Source organism: Dendroctonus ponderosae, unplaced genomic scaffold (assembly GCF_020466585.1).
Source record: "Dendroctonus ponderosae isolate FM_Combo_2020 unplaced genomic scaffold, Dpon_F_20191213v2 Dpon_F_20191213_3, whole genome shotgun sequence".
In the NCBI taxonomy this organism is placed as follows: domain Eukaryota; kingdom Metazoa; phylum Arthropoda; class Insecta; order Coleoptera; family Curculionidae; genus Dendroctonus; species Dendroctonus ponderosae.
Window position 1 is genome coordinate 11,914,489 of NW_026018508.1, and position 22,504 is coordinate 11,936,992.

The 22,504-nt window shown below is 36.0% G+C and overlaps 5 protein-coding genes across 7 annotated transcripts; 3 read left to right on the plus strand and 2 right to left on the minus strand.

Moving 5' to 3' along the window:
* The first annotated feature begins 1,129 nt into the window (after nt 1–1,129).
* LOC109537473 (S-formylglutathione hydrolase) lies at nt 1,130–3,277 on the plus strand. Of its 3 annotated transcripts, XM_019904233.2 has the most exons (6): nt 1,131–1,247; nt 1,927–2,015; nt 2,150–2,361; nt 2,419–2,658; nt 2,707–2,929; nt 2,984–3,277. In XM_019904233.2, exons 2-6 carry the CDS (start codon nt 1,941–1,943, stop codon nt 3,158–3,160), a joined length of 927 nt encoding a protein of 308 aa, XP_019759792.2. In that variant the 5' UTR covers nt 1,131–1,247; nt 1,927–1,940; the 3' UTR covers nt 3,161–3,277. The 3 variants fall into 3 exon arrangements, with proteins under 3 accessions (XP_019759793.2, XP_019759792.2, XP_019759794.2); XM_019904234.2 differs by lacking the exon at nt 1,927–2,015 and having other exon boundaries at nt 1,130–1,247; XM_019904235.2 differs by lacking the exons at nt 1,131–1,247; nt 1,927–2,015 and adding an exon at nt 1,428–1,603.
* Nucleotides 3,085–5,066, minus strand: LOC109537472 (presenilins-associated rhomboid-like protein, mitochondrial). The gene is made up of 8 exons (XM_019904232.2): nt 4,858–5,066; nt 4,553–4,763; nt 4,340–4,468; nt 3,961–4,219; nt 3,774–3,898; nt 3,616–3,717; nt 3,442–3,539; nt 3,085–3,382 (listed from the first exon to the last, which is right to left on the minus strand). The coding sequence occupies exons 1-8, from the start codon at nt 4,890–4,892 to the stop codon at nt 3,292–3,294; spliced, it is 1,050 nt and encodes a 349-aa protein (XP_019759791.1). The 5' UTR covers nt 4,893–5,066; the 3' UTR covers nt 3,085–3,291.
* A 245-nt stretch (nt 5,067–5,311) lies between these two features.
* Nucleotides 5,312–9,847, plus strand: LOC109537463 (FACT complex subunit spt16). Its single transcript, XM_019904218.2, has 7 exons — nt 5,312–7,197; nt 7,583–8,187; nt 8,245–8,561; nt 8,621–8,747; nt 8,809–8,950; nt 9,009–9,263; nt 9,367–9,847. Exons 1-7 carry the CDS (start codon nt 5,448–5,450, stop codon nt 9,570–9,572), a joined length of 3,402 nt encoding a protein of 1,133 aa, XP_019759777.1. The 5' UTR covers nt 5,312–5,447; the 3' UTR covers nt 9,573–9,847.
* Nucleotides 9,848–10,011: 164 nt separating this feature from the next.
* Nucleotides 10,012–11,396, minus strand: LOC109537464 (sorting nexin-20). Its single transcript, XM_019904220.2, has 4 exons — nt 11,190–11,396; nt 10,688–11,136; nt 10,497–10,627; nt 10,012–10,446 (listed from the first exon to the last, which is right to left on the minus strand). The coding sequence occupies exons 1-4, from the start codon at nt 11,203–11,205 to the stop codon at nt 10,260–10,262; spliced, it is 783 nt and encodes a 260-aa protein (XP_019759779.1). The 5' UTR covers nt 11,206–11,396; the 3' UTR covers nt 10,012–10,259.
* Nucleotides 11,397–11,488: 92 nt separating this feature from the next.
* Nucleotides 11,489–13,055, plus strand: LOC109537533 (mitochondrial nicotinamide adenine dinucleotide transporter SLC25A52). Its single transcript, XM_019904314.2, has 2 exons — nt 11,489–11,839; nt 11,941–13,055. The coding sequence occupies exons 1-2, from the start codon at nt 11,711–11,713 to the stop codon at nt 12,658–12,660; spliced, it is 849 nt and encodes a 282-aa protein (XP_019759873.1). The 5' UTR covers nt 11,489–11,710; the 3' UTR covers nt 12,661–13,055.
* Nucleotides 13,056–22,504: the final 9,449 nt, after the last annotated feature.

The window sequence follows — 22,504 nt, forward strand, 5'->3', positions numbered from 1 at the left end:
TACAAACGTGGAAATTTGCAGATTTTTCGGAATTTTTGCCCATTTTTTGCGGCCTTTTCATACAAGTCGTACCACTTTTCGACTAAGATGTGTCAGGATATTTTCAAAAATTTAATCTTCAAAATGGAAAATATATTGAAAACAGAAATTAGGTCTACTGAATAGAAAAAACTTTGCACTATTTATGTGGTAATTTCCAACATTTTCACTTTACTCTGGAATTTTTGGCAATTTTATCAACGCACGAGTCTGCGCCTTTTATTAACCATCGCTAGTATTTAAAAAATTTCGCATAGAAAATTGTAAACAGATAAACACTAGGCATTAACGCCATTTAATAGAAAATGTGTTCCTCTGAAAGTGCGGCAATTTGCATATTTGTTGCATTTTTGATGTATTTTTGGGGGTGTTTTTCAAACAAGCCGCACCACTTTTCGACTATGATGTCGCGATAGACTGCGATTTCGGAAACAATTGAATAATCTGACAAACATTATTATTTTTTCCTCGAGTGTTTCAAGGTAATTCTTCAGCTAATAAGTTTTGATTCAAAGTTGCTAACCTTTACGTATAAGGACATTTGTAAAATTTTTAGACACCGTCAAAGTTCATCTTCAAAACGGCTTAAAATATTTGAATTTTTATTAGAACCATTTCGAAAGAGCATTTCAAGGTCTGTCCATTGCAGATAAAGTTTTATCAAATATTGTTACCATTTAAAAATGTAAAAAAAATATAAAAAATATTTCAATATAGTAAAAAGCCTAAAAATGTATAAAAAAATAGCTGAATAATTAATAGACATATTTTCATAGAACATATCCAGAATTGTCAAAAATTTAAATATACTTTTTTTTATATTTAAATTTATTCTCATCTCATCTCATCTCTCTCTCTCTCTCTCTCTCTCTCGCTATAATGGTTGGATGAGAAAAACTCGCATATAAAGCGCTAATGTTTTAACGAAACCGTATCGAAAATCAGCTCAAATTATGCCTGATTTTTGATCCAACTAAACTGTTTAAATCTTCTATCCTGATAGAGAATATTTAGAACATTAGTAATAAGTAAATAATTAAAAGCTAATAGTTAATAGTAGTTAAAAGCTTTTAATCTGTGGCTTGTGGTTTTATTTCTCGGTGGTCTTTCTTTGACAGTTCAACAATTGGGTTAGAAAAGTTTACAAACATTGGCGTTCTACGTTTAAGGCCCTTTTCATTTCCAAATAAAACCAGCTTAAATAAAAGGTATGTTCAATGACATTCGTTGATAATCGAAAAATACTTTCATTAAATGAATATCCTCAAGCCTACGCTTTTCTTCATCACAATGTTTAACTTGTAAGCAATTTTATGCTTCATTAACTGTTGTCTTTCACTGATTATACTGAATCTCAATATTTATTAGTCATATTCACTAAACTGGTTCTCCTTGATATTGTAAGTGTTTCGTGCACTTGTAACATCGACTGTGTTGATAAGTTATTATTAGAGTTGCTCTTCAAGGTTTCACCCAGTTGTAAGTTTATCGGTGCAAGTGCAACTGTTATCTTTCGCCTATAAAAGTGAATATTTTTTCAGTTTTCCACTCAGAATCGTTAAAGGTATGCACTGTAAAGAACAGTTTTATTGCATTAAGCAAGTGCCTGACTTTCAACCACTTTCAAAAACATCATGCGTATTTAATTTTTTACGCTTTTTAATTTGTAATTTACATTTCATTTCATATTTTTGTACAAATTGTGATTATGCCTGTATGTATATGTTTTCGTTTGTCTTTTTGCTTAATTGTAACTACAAGTTAGGTGATCTTATTCTGCTTATCTGCCGCTTCGTTTAGGCAAACTACTGCACCATCAAATTCATGTGAATAACCAAACGTGCCCTGAGATTACGAAATTATTGCATTTTGTCAACTATTTTCTAGATAACCTTTAAACTATGTACTTGGCTTGTATAATTAACTGCCCTGCTATCAGGGCTTTTGGAAAACATTGTAGACCGCTATCAAACATAGTAGGTATAGATGAAGATTTTACAGAACAAGAGTCTGCTTGTTATAAAGACGAGGCAAAGCTTAACGAATCATCAAATAATTAAAATGGGGCAAGCTCTCATTTATTTAACCAGATGCAAATTTTGCTCTGTAGATGACTGGACTAACTGAACTATCGAGAAACAAATCCTTTGGCGGGTGGCAAACAGTCTTTAGCCATGAATCCAAAGTACTCGGCTGTACGATGAAATGTGGCGTTTATTTGCCCCCGACAGAAAATGACACTGAGAATCTGCCCGTAATCTACTGGCTTTCTGGTCTCACATGTTCAGAGGCAAACTTTATTGAAAAAGCTGGCGCTCAAAGGTAAACTTCCAGGAAAACAAAACTAATCTGTCATCTAATTGCTGGCGCTCAATTCAGATACGCAGCTGAACATAAAGTAATCATCGTCAATCCAGACACTTCACCTAGAGGCTTGAACATTCCAGGCGACTCTGACTCCTGGGATTTTGGAGTTGCCGCAGGCTTCTACTTAAACGCCACGCAAGATCCGTGGAAAAACAACTACAAAATGTATGATTATATTATCAAGGAACTCTTGGACTTAGTGAACTCGAATTTCAACACTCAAGCTGGAAACCAGTCAATAATGGGCCACAGGTAGATAAAAGGCAAGAGAAAAATGCACTTTGAAAGCAACTGTTTTAGTATGGGCGGTCATGGAGCGTTGGTACTTTCCCTTAAAAATCCTGGGCTGTTTAAGTCAGTGTCGGCGTTTGCCCCGATTTGCAACCCTTCTATTTGCCCTTGGGGTATTAAGGCGTTTAGTGGATATCTGGGCCCGAAGGAAACTGGCCAATGGGAGGAGTGGGATGCCACCGAATTGGTCAAGAAATACAAAGGGCCTCCTTTGGAGCTGTTCATTGATCAGGCAAGCATTTTCTTATCTTGGACAAAGTCGAATTTATTAATGACAAAATTTCAGGGACTGAATGACAATTTTTATCCTGCCCAACTAAATCCCAAAAACCTAGTGGAGGCTTCCAAAGGCGCGGGGGTGCCGGTAATCTTTAAAGAAAGAGAATCTTACAATCACAGCTATTTCTACATAGCGTCATTTATTGGGGAGCATATCGGCTATCATGCCCAGCATTTGAAATAACTCTCATGCACTTGAATCCTTCTTACGCTTGCACTGTTTGATTTTAAAGTAAATATTTAATATCAATAATTATAAACAATATTCTTTACACACAATAAATATTGTTGCTTGTTCCAATTGGTGGTGCTCAATCATTTAATCGACCCTCTCAATTGATGCCAGTATTTCAACACTGGCTCCCTTTGCGGCCAGATGTTTTGGTTGCCCCACAAGGCCCAACCGCTATTGCAAAAACAATTAAGCCCTTAACAACCCAGCAGTTATTGTACTATTGTACTTACACTCCAGTTGCAGCTCCTCCTAAATGTGCAGCATGATCAAAGAATTTCCAGCCCATCAGCACTCCGGCTGTATCCAATCCCACAATAAATTTGATAGCCTGGAAAATGATATAAAAATTATTAGATTAATGAAACGAATTCATCAAGTGCCCCTTAATTCGGGGGTTTACTCACCGTCCCTGCAGAAAATGTGAAGAAAGGCAGCAGGATTATCCCTAGCTTAGTTTCTGGGTATTGTACGCAAACATACGCCAATATTGCCATAATGGAGCCCGACTGAAACAAATTGGGAAGGCATAATCTGGTTCCTAGTCGAGTCTTATTTGGCTCACCGCTCCTAAAGATAGCCCAGGTTGCTTCCTTAGTATTTTATATAGATAACTTGTAAAACTAGATATCACTCCAGCGCTCAGGTAGAGCCCAAGGAATTGCTCTTTGCCGAGACTTTGAACTGCGCCTAGAATAGTGAAACGTGTCAACCTGCAAATTTTCCTTCTATGATAAGTTGTGGCAGCTTACCGGTACTAAAGCTGTGAAGCACATACATGTTCGCTAATAAATGGAATCCTGAATAGTGACTGAAGGTGGACAAAATCATCGGTAAACACTGGTGTGGGCTGCCCGGATTTGAAGTAAAATAGTTCAACATAAAAGGCTGCAGTCTGGGTATTCGCATTGCTGCAAACACCAGCAGATTCAGTGCGCAAATTGGTGCAAACACTTTTTGTCCGGGAGTCAGAGAGTTCCACCATTTGTTCAGTTCTTTTGTAAGCTGATTCTGAAATAAAAACGGAGAGTTAAACGTTCGAAAATTTGCATCATCATGAATTTTTGATGGTACTGGCACCCAAACTCTTAAATCTTAAATTAAGGACAGACTTGGATTCGTTTAACTCACTGATCTATCAACTCCAAATTCCTCTTGCTTTCTAAAGAATCTGATGGGTTTTTTCAGCATTTTCGATGCATGAGCTCTGAGATGCTCATATTCCCATATGGCACAACCAACAAAAGTGGCGCCTGAAAACTGAAGAAAGTTCCTTATTAGAAATCACCTGATAATCGCAGTCTATACTCAGCTTTACTCTCTATAGTAGTGATCTATACTGACCCCAATTGTAAAAAGGAAGGGCTTCCATAGTTTCCCAACACTTAAGTCTCCAGACTCGACATGTAGATTGCTGAAGGGGGTTTCTAAACTATCAGAATTGATTTTGAGTTCTTGTTGCCGCTTAACATTGCTTCGAACCTTTCGAAAGCTTCTGGCTGCTTTCGCGAATTTAAATGGTGGATTATTGTGCAGTAAAGTAGACTTTGTGGAACTGGAATATTACCAATTTTTATTTGAATTTTTTTAAATAATAAATGACGAATTTGATAGAAATTTCGTGGCGAATTATTTACTGCTTTTCTTACCATAGCCATAACCCACCAAGACGATTCAGAGCCATAATATTTAGCTTCAATTTGGAATCATTTATACTCAAAAAAGTAAAATAATAAGTATTAAACTCGAACTTTATTTGTAACTTTCAAAATTAGTTACCACTGACAGGAAGTGAAATTGGTGAGGTTAGGTACACAAAATCTCCGCCCTTTCGGATGTTCTGTGGTTAGGTAGGCCTAGTCATCTCTGAGTAGGTGTGCCAATTGCTGGAGTGGTTATTTTGTTTTGAACAGTATTTTCATAATTTAATAATTAGCTCTTATTTATTTGCAATTATTTTCATTAGCTTCTATCAGCAGTAACGCAAATAGCGTAAATTATTACTCAAAATAATAGTAATATGTCAAATTCCAATGATTTCTTGAGTATTTGAATTGCTTCAATTGGCTACATCGTTTAAAGTGAGGCCAGCAATGACACTAGTGACACTGCAAGTGTTGACACAGTCTGTGGTTGACACTTAGATTATGGCGCCTTTGCTTTGATGCGGAAAAGTACGCCGCACGTTATTCTCTTTAGGGCTGAATGTACAGTGTTTGGGTGTAAAAAGTGATACGAAATGGCTAACATAACTCTCGACAAGGAGGTATTTCACCGGCGCCTTAAAAAGTTGTTTACCGCATGGAAGGAATCCGAGGGAGAAAATGGTTTCTCCAAAATGGATGCTTTAGTGGCTGCTGTGGGCAAAGATGAGGATATTATCTACAGCAAGTCTGGCGCTATGCATACTTGGCTACTGGGGTACGAGCTGACCGACACCATTATGGTGCTCACCGAAAACAAAGTCCACTTCCTGGCGAGCAAGAAGAAAATCGAATTTTTGAGACAAGCAGAGCCTAAAGATGAGTCTCAGATTCAAGTAAATCTGATTGTGAGAGATAAAGATAAGGACAATGAGAACTTTAAAACACTTATTGCCTCCATTAAGGCGAGCAAGAATGGAAAAGTGGTTGGTCATTTCCCAAAGGACAACTATCCAGGTCCATTTATGGATGCTTGGAGAGCAGCATTGAAGAAGGAGGAATTTGAGATGTACGATTCCAGTGCTCCGATTGCTTATTTAATGGCCCCAAAGGAAGACTCAGAAATAACAACTATTAAGAAGGCTTCTATGGTTACCGTGGATGTGTTCACAAAATATCTAAAGGATCAAATTATGGAAATTATTGATTCTGATAAGAAGGTGAAACATACCAAGCTGGCAGAAGGAGTGGAATCTGCGATACAAGATAAGAAATATGTATCCGGAGTGGATGTGAATCAAGTCGATATCTGTTACCCAGCTATTATACAATCTGGAGGCAATTACAGCCTGAAATTTAGCGCTGTAAGCGACAAGAACAATCTGCATTTTGGGTCAATTATTTGCTTATTTGGCGTCCGGTATAAGCTCTATTGCTCTAACCTGGTGCGAACCTTGCTGGTTAACCCTACAGATGAAATGCAAGCCAACTACAATTTTCTACTGCAACTTGAGGAGGAGCTACTTAAGAAGCTGCAAGTCGGCGTGAAACTCTCCCAAGTCTATGAGACTGGCATGCAGTACATCAAAAAAGAAAAGCCAGCCTTAGTAGATAAATTGACCAAAAACTTCGGCTTTGCAATGGGGATTGAATTTAAGGAGAGTTCATTGATGATTGGACCCAAAACTAGTGCGATACTTAAAAAAGGAATGGTATTTAATCTTAACATTGGCCTGGCCAATCTAACTAATAAAGATGCCCCCGATAAGGAGGGCAAAATTTACGCTCTTTACATCGGCGATACTGTAGTGGTGAATGAGGGGCAACCAGCCTCCATTCTAACAAACAGTAAAAAAAAGATGAAGAACATAGGAATTTTCCTCAAAGATGATTCAGAGGAAGAGGAGAATGATGAGGAAAAGGAAAACACCCCCAAACCAGAGTCATTAGGACTGCGAGCTAGAAGAACAGCAGTACTTGAATCTAAATTGCGAACCGAACATACTTCAGAGGAGAAGCGCAAAGAGCATCAGAAAGAGCTGGCTTTACAATTGAATGAAAAAGCCAAAGAACGACTGGCTAAGCAGAGTGGAGCCAAAGGAGTGGAGAAAGTTCGGAAGAACACTGTTTCCTACAAGAACGTCAATCAAATGCCGAGAGTTCCGGAAATTAGGGAAATGAAAATATTCGTGGATCAGAAGTATGAAACTGTTATATTGCCAGTTTATGGCGTTGCAGTTCCGTTTCACATATCCACCATCAAAAACATCTCTCAATCCGTCGAAGGCGACTACACGTACTTGAGAATCAACTTTTTCACTCCGGGTTCCACAATGGGGAAAGATGGTAAGGAGAACAGAGTATTAGAAAATTTATTAATGAAAGCGGAATCAGAGCTTCAAACGAATGCATATACATTTATGTTTGCAATTTTCATTGCTTCAAATTTGGGAAACGCATACGATGACTTCAGTATATTTTCACGTATTAAAACACAGTTGATAATAGCAGTTAAAACTTAATTTAATTAGCATCATGATTATTCAAATCATGTTGCAGATTCTCTTAAATGTGTCCTGCTTTTTTGTTAGAAAATGCAAATAATCCGTTTATAAATCTGCTTTAATTTTGATGCCAAAGAAAGAACCAGAGACTTTCTAATTCGAAAATATGTATTTTATATAAAATAAATACAAAGAATCGGTAAGACTGACAATTTGTTAATTTGCAGGTAATTTTCAACAGCCGGAGGCGACTTTTGTTAAAGAAGTGACTTATCGTAGTACAAACATTAAGGAACCCGGCGAAATTTCGCCACCATCGTCAAACCTAAACACGGCGTTCCGACTCATTAAAGAAGTACAAAGAAAGTTCAAGACGCGCGAAGCTGAAGAGAAGGAAAAGGAAGACCTGGTGAAACAGGACAGTCTAGTGTTGTCTTCAAACAAAGGCAACCCCAAGTTGAAAGATCTGTTTATTCGGCCCAATATTGTTTCCAAGCGAATGACGGGCAGTTTGGAGGCACACACCAACGGCTTCCGATACACCTCAGTACGAGGTGACAAAGTGGACATTTTGTATAATAACATAAAGAATGCGTTTTTCCAACCGTGCGACGGGGAAATGATCATTCTGTTGCATTTCCATTTGAAGCATGCCATTATGTTCGGGAAGAAGAAACACGTCGATGTTCAGTTCTACACTGAAGTTGGAGAAATTACAACGGATTTGGGCAAACATCAGCATATGCACGATCGAGACGATTTGGCGGCAGAACAAGCTGAGCGAGAGCTTAGGCATAAACTGAAGACCGCGTTTAAAAGCTTCTGTGAGAAGGTAATTGCCGGGAGCGCGAAATAAAGACCAGATAAAGTAGAATTTACTCTTTTATAGGTCGAGATGATGATCAAGCAGGAAATCGAATTCGACACGCCTTTCCGGGAACTGGGATTCCCTGGTGTTCCGTTCCGTTCAACAGTATTACTGCAGCCAACTTCGGGTTGTCTGGTACATCTCACCGAATGGCCGCCGTTTGTAATCACACTGGAAGACGTTGAGTTGGTGCACTTCGAGCGTATTCAATTCCATCTGAAGAACTTCGACATGGTATTTGTGTTTAAGGACTACCACCGGAAAACTGCTATGGTGACTGCCATACCAATGAACTTGCTAGATCATGTCAAGGAGTGGCTGAATTCGTGTGATATTCGGTAAAAACCTCTTGGGTTTTTAAAAATTGGTTGATGTAACTGGGCTTTTGGGGTTTCAGGTACTCGGAGGGAGTACAGTCGCTTAACTGGGCCAAAATTATGAAGACCATCACTGACGACCCAGACGGTTTCTTCGAGAGTGGCGGATGGACTTTCTTGGATCCGGAATCTGATGAAGAAGTGGCGGTAATTTTCTTATTAAAAATCCATGTTTCTTTTTAATGAATAAATGTACATTCCCTGTTAGCACGAGGAGGAGGATTCAGAGGACGAAGACGAGGTCTATCATCCATCTGACTTTGAATCGGGATCTGAAGAGAGTGAGGAGGATTCAGAGTACTCTGAGGGTGATACGGAAGAGAGTGATGCGTCGGTAGATGATGAATTAGGTAGGGTTTTTTAAACGCTCAAAACTTGCGGCAAGACAAAGGTTATTTTCTCTACTAGGGTCCGAGGAAGAATCTGGCAAAGACTGGTCCGACTTGGAGAGGGAAGCCGCCGAAGAAGACCGCGAAAGGGTGTACGATGAGTTTGAGGATCGTAAAGGAGGTCGCAAAAACAATTTCCCATCTAAGGATAAATCGAAGTCATCAAGCAAACATTCCAGCTCGAAGCACAACTCAAGTAACCATAAGAGCAATTCCAGTAGTCGACATAATTCAACCAGTAAACATAACAGCAGCAGTAGTAGTCGAGATAAAGGTTAGCAAATTCGTTTTTTTATACTGATTGATCATGATTTGGTTAGAAAGTGAAGAATGTGTTTTGATGACGATTAATTTTTTAAAATATTTGTTATTTTCAGATCGTGACCGAGGAAAGGATAAAAACAAACATTCATCGTCTGGATCGAAGCACAAATCATCTTCGAATCACTCGCCTTCAAAAGACAAGAGTCGTAACAGTTCCTCCTCAAAGGACAAGGATCGTCATAATTCGTCGTCTTCAGGTAAAAAGAGGAGCCACGATGATAGCGGCGATAAACACAGGTCCAAAAAGCCTAGAAAGTAAACTCCAGTTTCAGGTTTTTGTTACAAAAGACTGTTTTCGGTTATTCAGTGTTACGATTTTTCTACATTGCAAATAAACCGGTAACAACCAATTACTTGTTCGTTTAGTTTTCTGTTCGATACAGATTAGCCTCAGTTTTGTATTTTCTAATGTTGTAACTTGTTAACGCTCTCCACACAATTACATGTATAAAAGTTAGCTTTAGTTATGTTTTTGATTCATACGGCGTTTTGTATTTTGAATGTGTGGTGCTGAAATAAATGTCTTACATTTTATCCTTTAGTTACTTTGAGAGTTTATTTTGTCTAAGATTAGGTGAGGCATGAAAATGCTAAATATTTGTAGGATTTGTGAATTGCAAATGTTTTCTACTAATTGAATAATTTATGGAAAGCAAATGAAAGGAAAGAGTGGACATTTTTTTAACTAAACTAATGAAAATTTTGCAAGTAAATTTATTGGTGCCAATTCATGATAATTGGTAAAAATATTGCTGATAATGCGTACATCTGTATAAATATTGTTGAATAAATAATTATAATCGAGCATATTTAGGTACATAATCTCAGAATACATCGGCCTAGAAAATGTAATTGAATTATTTATCACATGTGCCCCATGATGAAAGGGGCACTAATATTAAAGCAGTTTGACTATTTTCAATCAATATTCTCTAATATCACTGTTCTAGAATAGCTTTGCTTCTACTTCATTCACCGCTCTTGCTAATTCCCTGCCTTCAACGTCTCTAACGCCTTGCTTCCGAAACATTTCTATCTGAGCTGAGAGTTCCTCAGTGTTCTTTTTGTGACCTTCGTATACCTTTATGCTGGCATTTAGCAAAGGGAGGTACAATTCGAGCACGTCGCTATCACTAGAAACTTGCCTTTTATTGCAACGAAACTCCCGTTAAGGACTGATTACCTGACACCATCAAATCTGTATAGGGCAAGTTTTGTCCATTTCAAAGACTCTTCCAAGGTGGGACATTCTGAGCAACAGGCAACAATTCGGCAAAGCGTTAGGATAACCGCATGAGATCTATCTGAAAAAGTCTTCACAGCATTGTTAGGATTTAATTTACCTTCTGGTGCGAATAGCAAAAAATCGCTTACTTTATTTAGCAACTTAAAAATTTTTTGGAACCCTTCATAGGCCGCAGCGTATGAATGTGAGGCAAGAAGCTGTTTAGCTTCACTCAGTTCAGGCTCTTGCAAAAACAGTTGCATAGCCCTAGAGGTTCGGAGTTTAGTTTCTTGCGAAATACGCTTCAGAATACCCTCGAAAGCAGTGCTTCTAGCCGTTATAAGTTCATTGTCGAAATTCCCCGTTAAGACTTTCTTAGGGAATGCAATATCTTGAAACATTGTGGGAAACTCTTTCCTCAGCAGGGTATAAAGGGTTTCAAACTGGGTGTATCTTCTTTCTATCACAGAAGGCGTTAAATCATCATTCCCAGATATAAATCGTACTTGCAACGTATAAATAACATATTTTTTGTCTTCGGGTTTTTCTGATATCCTGGCTGATATGATTTCGAAAATCAGGCCCTGTTTATCTGCATCTGAAACGCAGTAAATATGAAACGACCTTATGAAATATATGGGAATATTTTACTCATAATCTGAGTCATTTTCAAGGCACCACTCTTTGTTCACTGCTGTTCAAGATGACAATGGTTTGTTTATTGTTTTTAACCTTAAAAAAATAAGAAATACAGAGGATTGACAATTAAATTCTGCCAATATCACCCTGCTGAACATATATTACTTCTAAAGTAAATCTAATTCTTTTCAGCATTTAACTTCGTTTGTATTACAGTTTGAAATCGTCTAGCCTAGTAATTGTAAAGCTTCAAAAACTTTGTGTTTTGTAACAGATCCATTATTTAATATAACGCAAAATGTTCTAGTGTTGGCAACACTGAAAATATTTGCTTTTCTCTAATGACAACCAATCTGTCAGAAAACAGGTCCTTTGAGGTTAATTATGTTTTCCTTTAATATTATTAATGACTTTGGAAATAATTTTCAACTAATTAAGCATCTGAAGTCAAAATAGCGGTCCTTTGGCATAGGATACACTTCGGGGGAAAGGAGGGCCACTAGAGAAAACACACAGCCACGAAGAGCGCCATCATGAGTTCTCTTGTTTCAAGTTACTTGGGAGCCTCTACTTTTAACTGGCAAGAGTTTGTTTGTGGATGGGGAGCCGCAGTTATTAATGTATCTGTGACTTACCCTATCAATAAGCTGATTTTTAGACAGGTAGATATCTGATTGTTGCTCAATATGCTCCTATCTAAAACCTCTACAAATCTCTTTCCAACACACCCTTATTTATTGCTACCCATAAACTTTCCTTTTAGATGCTCCACGGAATTCAGGCTGAAAGTGCATACCATCAGCTGAGAGAAGAGGGCATGTACTATTTATATCGGGGCATGCTTCCTCCACTATGCCAAAAGTCGCTATCACTTTCCTTAATGTTTGGTGTATATGAAGAAGTCCGTCATCCACTAGTCAAGCTTAATGTTGATCCCTATTCAGCTAAATGCATAGGAGGTTTAGTGTCTGGAACGAGCGAAGCCCTATTAATGCCCTTTGAAAGGATCCAGACTTTGCTTTCCAACTCGCATTATCATGATGAATTCAGAAATACTGCTCATGCATTTAAAAGACTGGGACAGTTTGGAGTTAGGGAGTATTACAGGGGCCTGGTACCAATCCTGCTTCGAAATGGCCCGTCGAATGCCTGTTTTTTCGTGTTGCGAGAAGAGTTGCAGGAAAACATTAATGAAATTAATAACGAACTAGTCAAAACTTGTGCTGAATTTGTCGGCGGCGCTTTAATAGGAGTGGTTTTGTCCACATTCTTTTATCCATTGAACGTTTTAAAAGTGGCCATGCAGAATAAAATCGGCGGCCAATTCGAAAATCCCTGGAAAGTCCTCTTGCAGGTTTACAAGGAAAGAGGCGGAAAAATCAGGTATATTTATCATGGTGTTCAAATGAACTGCACACGGGCGTTCGTTAGTTGGGGTGTTATGAATGCCGCTTATGAGCACCTCAAAGAAATTGTCTATTAATCCTCTGTTGATTCCTCAAAGTCTATTTTTGTTACTGTATTTTAGTTGTACTTTGTTAAGCTAGGTAGGATAGTTATTTCAATTGCCGCTGTAAATAACTTTTTTATACTTTTAACTTCTAGACTCAGTTGTGGATAAGTGGTGCTGATCAGGGTAAATGGGACTAAAGGAAATTAACGTTTAAAGCACTAACGGGTGCTTTAAACACAATTGGGTTGATTAAGATATTAGTCTCAAAATCTAGTACTTATCCACAGAATAATTGTCCTGATTGGCCCTACTAGTCGCTAGTCTTATACATAAAAAACTATAAAAATTGTGATATACGCACTAGATATGCACTGAATGTTAAATGTTAAGTTTAAAGTAAAAAGCTATGCATCATGAAACCGAAACGCCCGCAGTATATTATTAGCACTCGCCCTGACTCAGAAGGATAACGATTCCACTGAAATCTCCGTCCACTTCCTTCTTCGAACTAATTTCATTAACAACTATTCAGTTCAGTCTCCCAGTAAGCCTTCAGAGCCCATAATATAAAATGAATAATTATCAACTACCAGCGACAGAACAAAAAGGTATAAACAAGCGAGACTGTTTTCGTAAAAGGGGGGCTTATTATTGCTGGGTTTTTATGTCTGCGGAGTACAGCAGCGGAAACATTACTTTACATTTATAAGCGCACTAAATTAAAAATTGTTAAGCTACCTGGCTAATTGCCGCCCAAAGAAAATTGGTTCCAAAACGTTAAGTGGCGCACCGGAACGACTGGCGAAAGAACAACGGCCGGCTCTTCTATTTCTTATGACGCCCCTTAAACGACTCCCCTGATCGCCCTTAACATTAATTTGATCGTGCTGTAGCACGAGGGCAGCTTAAATACAATAACATGGTTAATGAGTTTGCAGAAGAATGAACATTTTCGTTTTATATTCGGGATTTTTGAGTTTCCGAAGTGTTATCGAGATCAGTGAACATTGAGAACTGAAAACGAAAGTTCTATAATCAACTGATCAATTTTTATCGCTTGTAGGAAAAAAAGTCAACACAGATGAGTGCAAAAATCTTTACAAACAGAAATAAAATGAATCAAGACTCTGAGTCATAATTTTCGAACTTTTTTGGTTTACCGTAGTTATTCTAAATATTTCACATGATTAGGTGAAGATAAATAGAAACATTTTGTTTAAACCTGTGAAAACGAATAAAACAGAGAAGAAAAGAAAATATTTAAATGAACAAAAGGCTCAATAATCAAGTTTTAAACATATCAGGTACCAATAATATATTCCAAAAGTTTCTCAATATTGCTAAACATTGGAAAAATTTCCTGACTGGTTTGGAGTCCTCCTTTTTTTCATTTTATTTAGATCAAATTTTGAAACAAGATTAAAATTTAACTATTTTTAACTTTTTTAATTTTAAAATTTAACAAATAACAACCTACCGACGAAACAATCACATCCGTTACAAATCGAAAAATAATTTTTTTTGAAATTGCTGAATTAATTAATTGATATATAAAATACAACTTTTTACAGCTTTTAGAGCCCTTAAATACAGTCGAAACGTTGGCTCAAGAAACATTGTGTCTTTTCTGCGTCTTTCTATTTGAACTTAAACTATTGTTGCGATGAACGCACGCAGCTAAACAGGCATCTTCTACCGATAAAATATAACAATATTTACAAAATGCAAGCTCAATCCCAATAGCAAGCAGAAATTTAAATTGGGAACAAAAATTTAAAAGAAACTCATAACACTGAATTTTTATTTTAGATAATTAATTGTCTCATTTTTTCCGTCAAAATCCATCGCAGATAACAAGAAATTAACAAAAGAGAGAAACTTCTAAATTGAACCGGAAATTTGATTTTCTGTTGAGCAAAAATATTAATTAATGTCTACCTAAATTATATCTTTAGCAAAAGCTTGCTTTGTTTTACTCATAGATTGAAACAATTTATAACTATACTGAGCGTTCCATTAAAAAATAATAAATTCGGCGCTCATTTCTAGTCTTCGATAATTGATTAATGCTCGAATTTTGTTGCATAATAAGAAACCAAAATAAATGAAGCTGAATAATCACCAGGCCTTGTAGAGGTTTTGAGATTTTTAACTTATTAATAAGGCGCAATATTTGTTATCACATAATTGGAAAATATAAAATCTCATAATTGAAAAAACCTTTTTCAATAAAAGCATTATTTTAGAATGTTTGAGCCGTTTCTTGACTGAAAAAAAAAACCGTTGCTTTAAAGCAATTTTTCTACTCAGTTAATTCAGTTCTGGTTGATAAAAATACAAAATGGTTACAATAGGGGCGATTTTCTAATGACCCACTCGGAACAACGACTTTGTAGGTTTAACAGTAACCAACCGAGATTGAGTGCGATAAAACAAATTGTCTATTTTGTATTATTGCACGACCCATAATTAGTCGATTTCGCCGAGCGACAACAATGAACATAATGGCACATCGACACCGAACAAAAAATCTCTTTTTAATTGTCCAGCCATTTGGAATGTTACCAAAAAGCCCAAATGTACGAATTATGTTTAGATTAGTCGGTAATGCCGAGATCGCGTTAATAACGGCCGAATAAAATACAGAGTGTTTATGTAAAATTGCATGTTATTTTAGGCTGGGACCGTTTGAAATCGTGCCAGCTTTTTCTACAAGGCATTGTTAACAAAAACAACGAATTGCCAATCGGATTTTGTTTATATAAATGCCACAAAGAAATGATCAGCTTTAGTGCGCATTTGAAATATCCAATCGGGACGATGCGGTTTGCTGAATTCTGGATGTGGACAATTATTTAATTATAGATATAATTTGATCTTCTTTTGCTTCGCTTCTAAATGTTTGCCTATTTAATTAATTATTTTCACAGTTCAAAGTTTTTTTGCGTGAGCTTTGAAAGGAAATTATTGGGCAAAAGTGCACATTTTTTGTTTTGAACAGCATTTGTTTTTATGAGGGATATTGCAGGATTTAAAGGTTGTAGACATATATATTGTTGAAATTTTAGACGTCGAAAATACCGTTTTTAATAGTTCGCATTTGCTGTACCGATTTATTAAAAAACTCACTAAATCATCAATCAACCATTGAATCAAACCAGAGTGAACATTTCCTATAAAAACAAAAAAATAAAAAACCTGGGTTTACCCAAAAAACAGGTAAATCAAGCTGAACAATAATTAAAAATATGCATAATAATAAAAACAGAAACAAATTTAACTTTGTCGTACAAAGTTGATCTAAACATCACAAACGTGTCTTTCTCGCTAACTAAACGCGCTAAGTATCTTTTCAGCTCAAAATCGTCGTTGTTGTTGGAATTTAGGAAGTTTTGTGCAAATTTATTTTTCAGCTGGTTTCTTTTCGGAAATTGAACTTTGTCGTACAAAGTTGGTCTAAACATCACAAACGTGTTTTTCTCGCTAACTAAACACGCTAAGTATCTTTTCAGCTCAAAATCGTCGTTTTTGTTGTAATTTTGGAAGTTTTGTGCAAATTTATTTTTCAGCCGGTTTCTCTTCGGAAATTTAACTTTGTCGTATAAAGTTGGTCTAAACATCATAAACTTGTTTTTCTCGCTAACTAAATGCGCTAAGTATCTTTTCAGCTCTAAATCGTCGTTTTTGTTGGAATTTAGGAAGTTTTGTGCAAATTTATTTTTCAGCTGGTTTCTCTTCGGAAATTGAACTTTGTCGTACAAAGTTGGTCTAAACATCACAAACGTGTCTTTCTCATGGCTAACAATGTTAGGGAGATTTGATCCAAATTATGTATATTTAAAACATACTAAATCAGTATCTAAAAATAAATAAAAAATCATAGACAAACAATCGTCTAATGCATAAAACTCAATAACGCAGTTGGCGCTGAACTAAATGCATCCAAAACCTCAGGAACTAAACTCTGCAAATCTCCACTTAACATTCCCTTCAAAACATCAATCAAATACGTTCGTTTGATTGAATCTTGTAATGCAGTGGAAAATCAGGAGGATAAATGTATTTATTGTTATTTGAAAGCTTCCAAGATACACTTACTTACAAACTAATCGGTCTCGAACGGTGCTCTTATCATGAGAATCGCATAGTATGTGCATTTGCAAACAATCAAGTTCACTAAAAGTGGCCATCATTTAACCGCGAATTAAAACTTTCAAATCGTTCTGGGAAATCTTCGGATTGCAAGCCTAGCAGATTTTGACTAGCGATAACAAAAATAATTAATTTGTTGTTAAAAGGGCATCAAACTGCTGCCCTAAGGCAGGTGCGTAAATCCAGTCCCGAGCTAAAGAGAAATTTGGCATTAGGAATGCAAATTGTTGGCACAATTTAATTTATTTGCTATTTAACGACAAGCACAAGATTTTTTGAATAGCCGCAAAACTGGAAGCAAATCCGCGAAGAATTATTAATTGAAACCTAAGCAAACGAGAAATGTGAGGAATTTAGTACATAATTAGCAGGGCCGACGAACGCGCGAAACCAATAAAGCAAATAAGACTAGTGCAGTAAAGTCGAAAGCAAAATTAATTAAAAAATTGTGTAGGCTGTCATCTGACATTTTTCGAATGCTGAAGACCTTTATGAATGAGTCCGTATCAGCAGTGGTAGCAAGCGCTGTCCGATCCCAGACAAAATATTATCAAGTTTTACACATAAACGCGTTCCTTAACCAGCGGGAATTTCATGATTTATCTGGAGGTGTTACTGTCTGAAATACCTGGCGTTTCATATTTTGTAATTTTATATGCCTCCTTACACTCGCCTGTATGATTTGTTTGTCACTAAAACCGGAAGAAATAAACCACATTACAATGGCAAGACTTTTGAAGACTTTTTGAAGAAGAAAATGTTTTTTGGGAAAATCTTGGTTGCCGCATTTTCCCGATCGCTTAATCAGGGGAAGTTTCAACATTTCCTCAAATTTAATCGAATTTATAATTTATTAAGTGTAAATAAAATGCAATTTTCTAAGATATTAAAAATTGCCATGAGCCATGAATGAGTCAGTTCGATAAAAGACCGAGTTTTTTCCATATATTGTCTTTTGGAACGAATTTTGAGGCAATTTAAAATCAACTAATTTATCCGAGAAAGATAAATCGCGGATAAATCTCATATAAATCGGAAGCACACGCGTCACACCCTCCCGATTAGAATCGGACAGCTTAGTTTATCTCCCGCTTCTAATTGGGATTATTTGCTAAACAAAAGGTTTTGTTATCGAACAAGGGTCGTGCTGCCGCGGCGCTAAAAGGGGAGGCGGAAGATTTAGAGATTTCGAATTTTATTGCGCAGAAAAATAATTTAATGATTACATCCTGTATTGATCGCTCAGCCTGTCGACTTCTTTATATTCCTGCAGTGCCTTAGGCTGGCCGTTTTTTTCCGTTCGCTTTAAACGATTTTTACATCATTCGTTTGGATAAATAACGCACAAATCCTTCTGGTAGACGATCTATATCTGGAAAAACCACCTTAAACGTAAAAACTTCAAAGAAAGCGATCCTAGTTAAAATAATGGGTTTAATGCCGTTTGGTAGCAGTTTAGGTAGCAGCAGATGTAGCTTTTAGTAGGTAAAATGAGGCATTATCACAAGCCAGATAAGTTCGTCTGGCTATTCTGTTTGAAGTGGTCTAGCAGTTTTAAAGAAACCACATCCTGCATATATGGTGTTTCAACGGGAAGACAGGCAACTCTTAGGATATCTGCACCTCACACGTGTTTATTAGGACTGCCACACATTGTACGAGTCATTTATATTTACATATATATCATTTAAAGTTTTTTTTTTATCTTGAATGTTGTTTCATGTCTAAATAATGCATATGACTCAGGTTTCAGATGCTTCTGTATCTTAGATATATCTAGAAAGTAGATATAGATGAAGACGTCATTTATGTTTCTTTCAGTACAAGATATTGATTTTTTTTTGTGAACTTTAACAATCAAAACTTGCTCAGGTATGCGCAAAAGTTGGCATTATTTGTATGCTAAAAAGGTTTACCGTGGAAAAATGCCATCTCACACAAGATCCGCTGGTGATCGCCTTTCATGCAACCGGTGAACGGATTGCAACTTAAAATACGAAAATTGTGATACTAAGGAAATTGTTCAATACACAAATTATAGCAGCATTTATATTATAAGATAGTAGCTTTGAACCCTTCAATATATTTGATATTCTTGCTCCAAATCGTTTTATCAGAAATTCCAAAACCTCTAAATAGACCGAAGCAAAGGATGAAAATGTAATCGTTTAACAGAAAAGTTCGGAAACGTGAAAAATCTGCGAACGAATCTCTCACGTAATTAACTGTAGCGGGTTTTTAAAAAAATCGCCATAGAAAATTGCATGCAGCTAGACACTTGGTATCAACAGCATTTAATAGCGAAATCATTCTTTTGCCAGCTTGGAAATTTGCAAATTTTTGGTCCATTTTTTGCGATTTTTTTCAAACAAGTCATACCACTTTTCGACTATGAAGTGTAACAATGTTTCAAAAAATTGTGATTCAAAACAGAACGCACAACGCTTTCTTCTATTTTTGTGGCTATTTAAAACATTTTTTACCTTTTTCTGAAATGTTTGGCAATTTTTTTAACGCTCGAGTCTGCGGCGTTAATTAACAGTAGCAGGTTTTCCAAAAATTTGCCATAGAAAATAGTACACAGATAGAGACTCGGTATTAACGGCACGTAATGGAGAAATTTTACTTTACAAACGTGAAAATTTGCATATTTTTCGGAATTTTTGTCCATTTTTTGCTTCCTTTTCGTCGTACCACTTTTCGACTAAGATGTGTCAGGATATTTAAAAAAATTCATTCATTTTAAAATCTTCAAAATGGAAAATATATTGAAAACAGAAGTTAGTTTTATTGAATAGAGAAAACTTTGCACTGTTTATGTGACAATTTCCAACGTTTTCACTTTACTCTCGAATTTTTGGCAATTTTTCCAACGCGCGAGTCTGCGTATTTAATTATTCATCGCGTATTTAAAAAAATCGCCATCGCAAATTCTAAACAGATAGACACTAGCTTTTAACGCCATTTAATAGATAATGTGTTCCTCTGAAAGTGCGGCAATTTGCATATTTTTTGCATTTTTGGTGTATTTTTGGGGGCGTTTTTCAAATAACCCGCACCGCTTTTATGATGTCGTGATAGTTTTTAAACTTTTTAAATTCCGCATTTTTCTTGCAAGCGCAATATTTTCAGTTAAGTTCTACTAGTTTTTAATTTTCAATAATATCAACTTTCAGTTCTTTAGTTTCATATTTCCCTCAATATTATTTGTATTTATCTGCGTTTAATTCTAGGCCAGGCTAATACAAATATTGCATTCATAAAAAGTTTCACGTGTGGTACCATAATAAATTTAAGTTCTCGTGTCTTTTATTAATTCTGCTCTGTTAATGTTTGGTAAATTTTGTTGATTTTTCTATTTTTTTGAGCCCAAAATTTTGATTGGTTTGATTTTATTATACGTTTTTTTATTAACTGGATTATGACCTCATTTTTCGAAATAGCGGTTTTTTCTCGAAAAACCGTCCTCGTTCCTGCTGCTATTTTCCCACATTTTCTTCTGAAATTTAGAACGATTTTGAAAGAAATGAATAAAAATCATCAGACAATAATAAAAATTGCAACAGCTGGAAATGTCCAACGAAAAAACTCATAAGTAAAAATATTGAAACTCATTCAGAAATTATGGATATATGCAGAAAAGCAAAGCGAGAAAAGCACATGGAATACCATAAATATGGAACAAAACCAAAGACAGAAAAAGTTGAACATAAAAAAACAACGTGCAGAATTTTGCATAAAAAAAAATCAATACTGTACCTTATGAGTAAAAGTACATGCAGACAAACTATAATTAATGTCGAAAAACTTTACACTTTTGTTAAAAATCGGAAAGGCAAATCTAGAAAGCTTGCACTAGCAGTTTTGGTTAAGATTCCTGAATAAAAAGATCTAAAAATGGCAAGCAAACTGTAAACAAAATATTGGCAGTAATTCTATCAATGGTAAACTGAAAAATTTTAAAATGAGTGGAAAATCAAATAAAATTATCGAAAGAGAAGGAAAAGAAACAAGTACGGACAACTTAAGAACTTGAGTAATTTAACTCTGCTAAACGCAGGAGCGGATGGGGGCATGACCAAAACACGCAACTCAAAAAAACACCCATTTTTGAGAAAACTGCCAATAAAATGCTCATTCCTATGTGGAATGATGTAAAAGTGAGCGTTTTTGCTCATCTTGCTTCCGAAAAACGAACAAAAATGGGACGGAAAACATGAAATTTTGTCTGATATTAAAATTTCACTTTCTGGGTCAAAATTACTCGAATTTTCTCACTCATGTTGTGACCCCCTCCCCTGACGTGGAAGCTGGATCGCCCCTGGCTAAACGAGTGAGCCCACAAGAGAAATCCAGCAGAAAGTAATAAATTTATAAAATGCTAAAAACAAATTTGGAACATTAGCAGAATTCAAAATGTTCTTTTGCATAATACAAACGTAGAAAATATCTCAGGTACCAATCCAAAGCAAAAGCAAAAACTGTGACTGTGCCATTTATGCAAAAACATAAAACATTTCGATAAAAAAGAGTAGTTAAACTGTGTTACAAATATATAAACAAAATATAGATCCCCAATAAGAACCTTTAAAGAAGAAATTGAAACTTCTACAGGGATCAAAAAATGCTCTAAACGTTGTAAAACACAAACAAATAGTTGGAAAAAGCACAAAGAAGCAAGCCTAAATGTAGTAAGCGGAGTTAATGTTAAGGGTAATGGTTCTATCAAAAAATGCTAGGAAACTGCTTTAGTTTGCTTAAACTGCTCTAGACATCCACTTAGGCAAACTTTTTATTTTCCCCAAAACTTTGTTAACTGTTCACCTTGACAATAGCAACGTTATCAACCGTAATTAATTGGGCACTTATCAATTCCGCTGTGAAAAGAAATTACTCAATCAAATTGAGAATGGCTGACTTTTTCATATTCAAATAAGCAGCACGTCATGCCGAATTATTCGGTAGACGTTATCGATTAGACGTTTGGCTAATGCATTTTTGATTGATTGAAACAATTTAACAAACATTGAAAATAGCCGACCACCTGCCCTGGTCTTGGCCACCTTAATAACAATGCCCTCGTGTCTAATATGCCTCTCTTGTCTGACCCATCGATTCTGCAGATATGATACGACCACTAGACTTAATTGACATATAATTTAGTCTCGAGGGTTTTAAGCAATAATGACTATTAGCCAAAGGTTGAGCCCTCAATGTTTTCGACTCATGCATGCTATCCCCGAATCTCACAGTTTACAAAATTATTAATTTCATCCATTCCGCATGCTACTCGAATATGATCTCATGGGGGATTGTTCAATCAAATTATAAGCAAATTGGAATTGCATGATTATTTTACCTTCAATGTTTGTTAATTTTATTGTCTCTTTAAAGTGTGTTCCCAATTTAAACACATTTTTTTTGGGTTTAGTGACAACAATTTTCAAGTTTTATTTGAACATTGTTCATTCTTCTCCTCCTTTTGAATTATTGTCAAGCTTCAAACCTTTCATTCATGTAAGTCAGATATCTTATTTCCATCAGTCAGTACTTTTCAATTCGCTCCGTTTGGTTTCCTGCAGACAAAGCAAACAGTTTTCTCGAATTATTATCAAAAACTCATGTCGCCTCCTGTTAATTGTTCTATTTACTTAAGCTTTATTTTTGTTTTCATAAAACCATATAGCTTTATTTTCGACATCAGAAGCGAACTGATAAAACA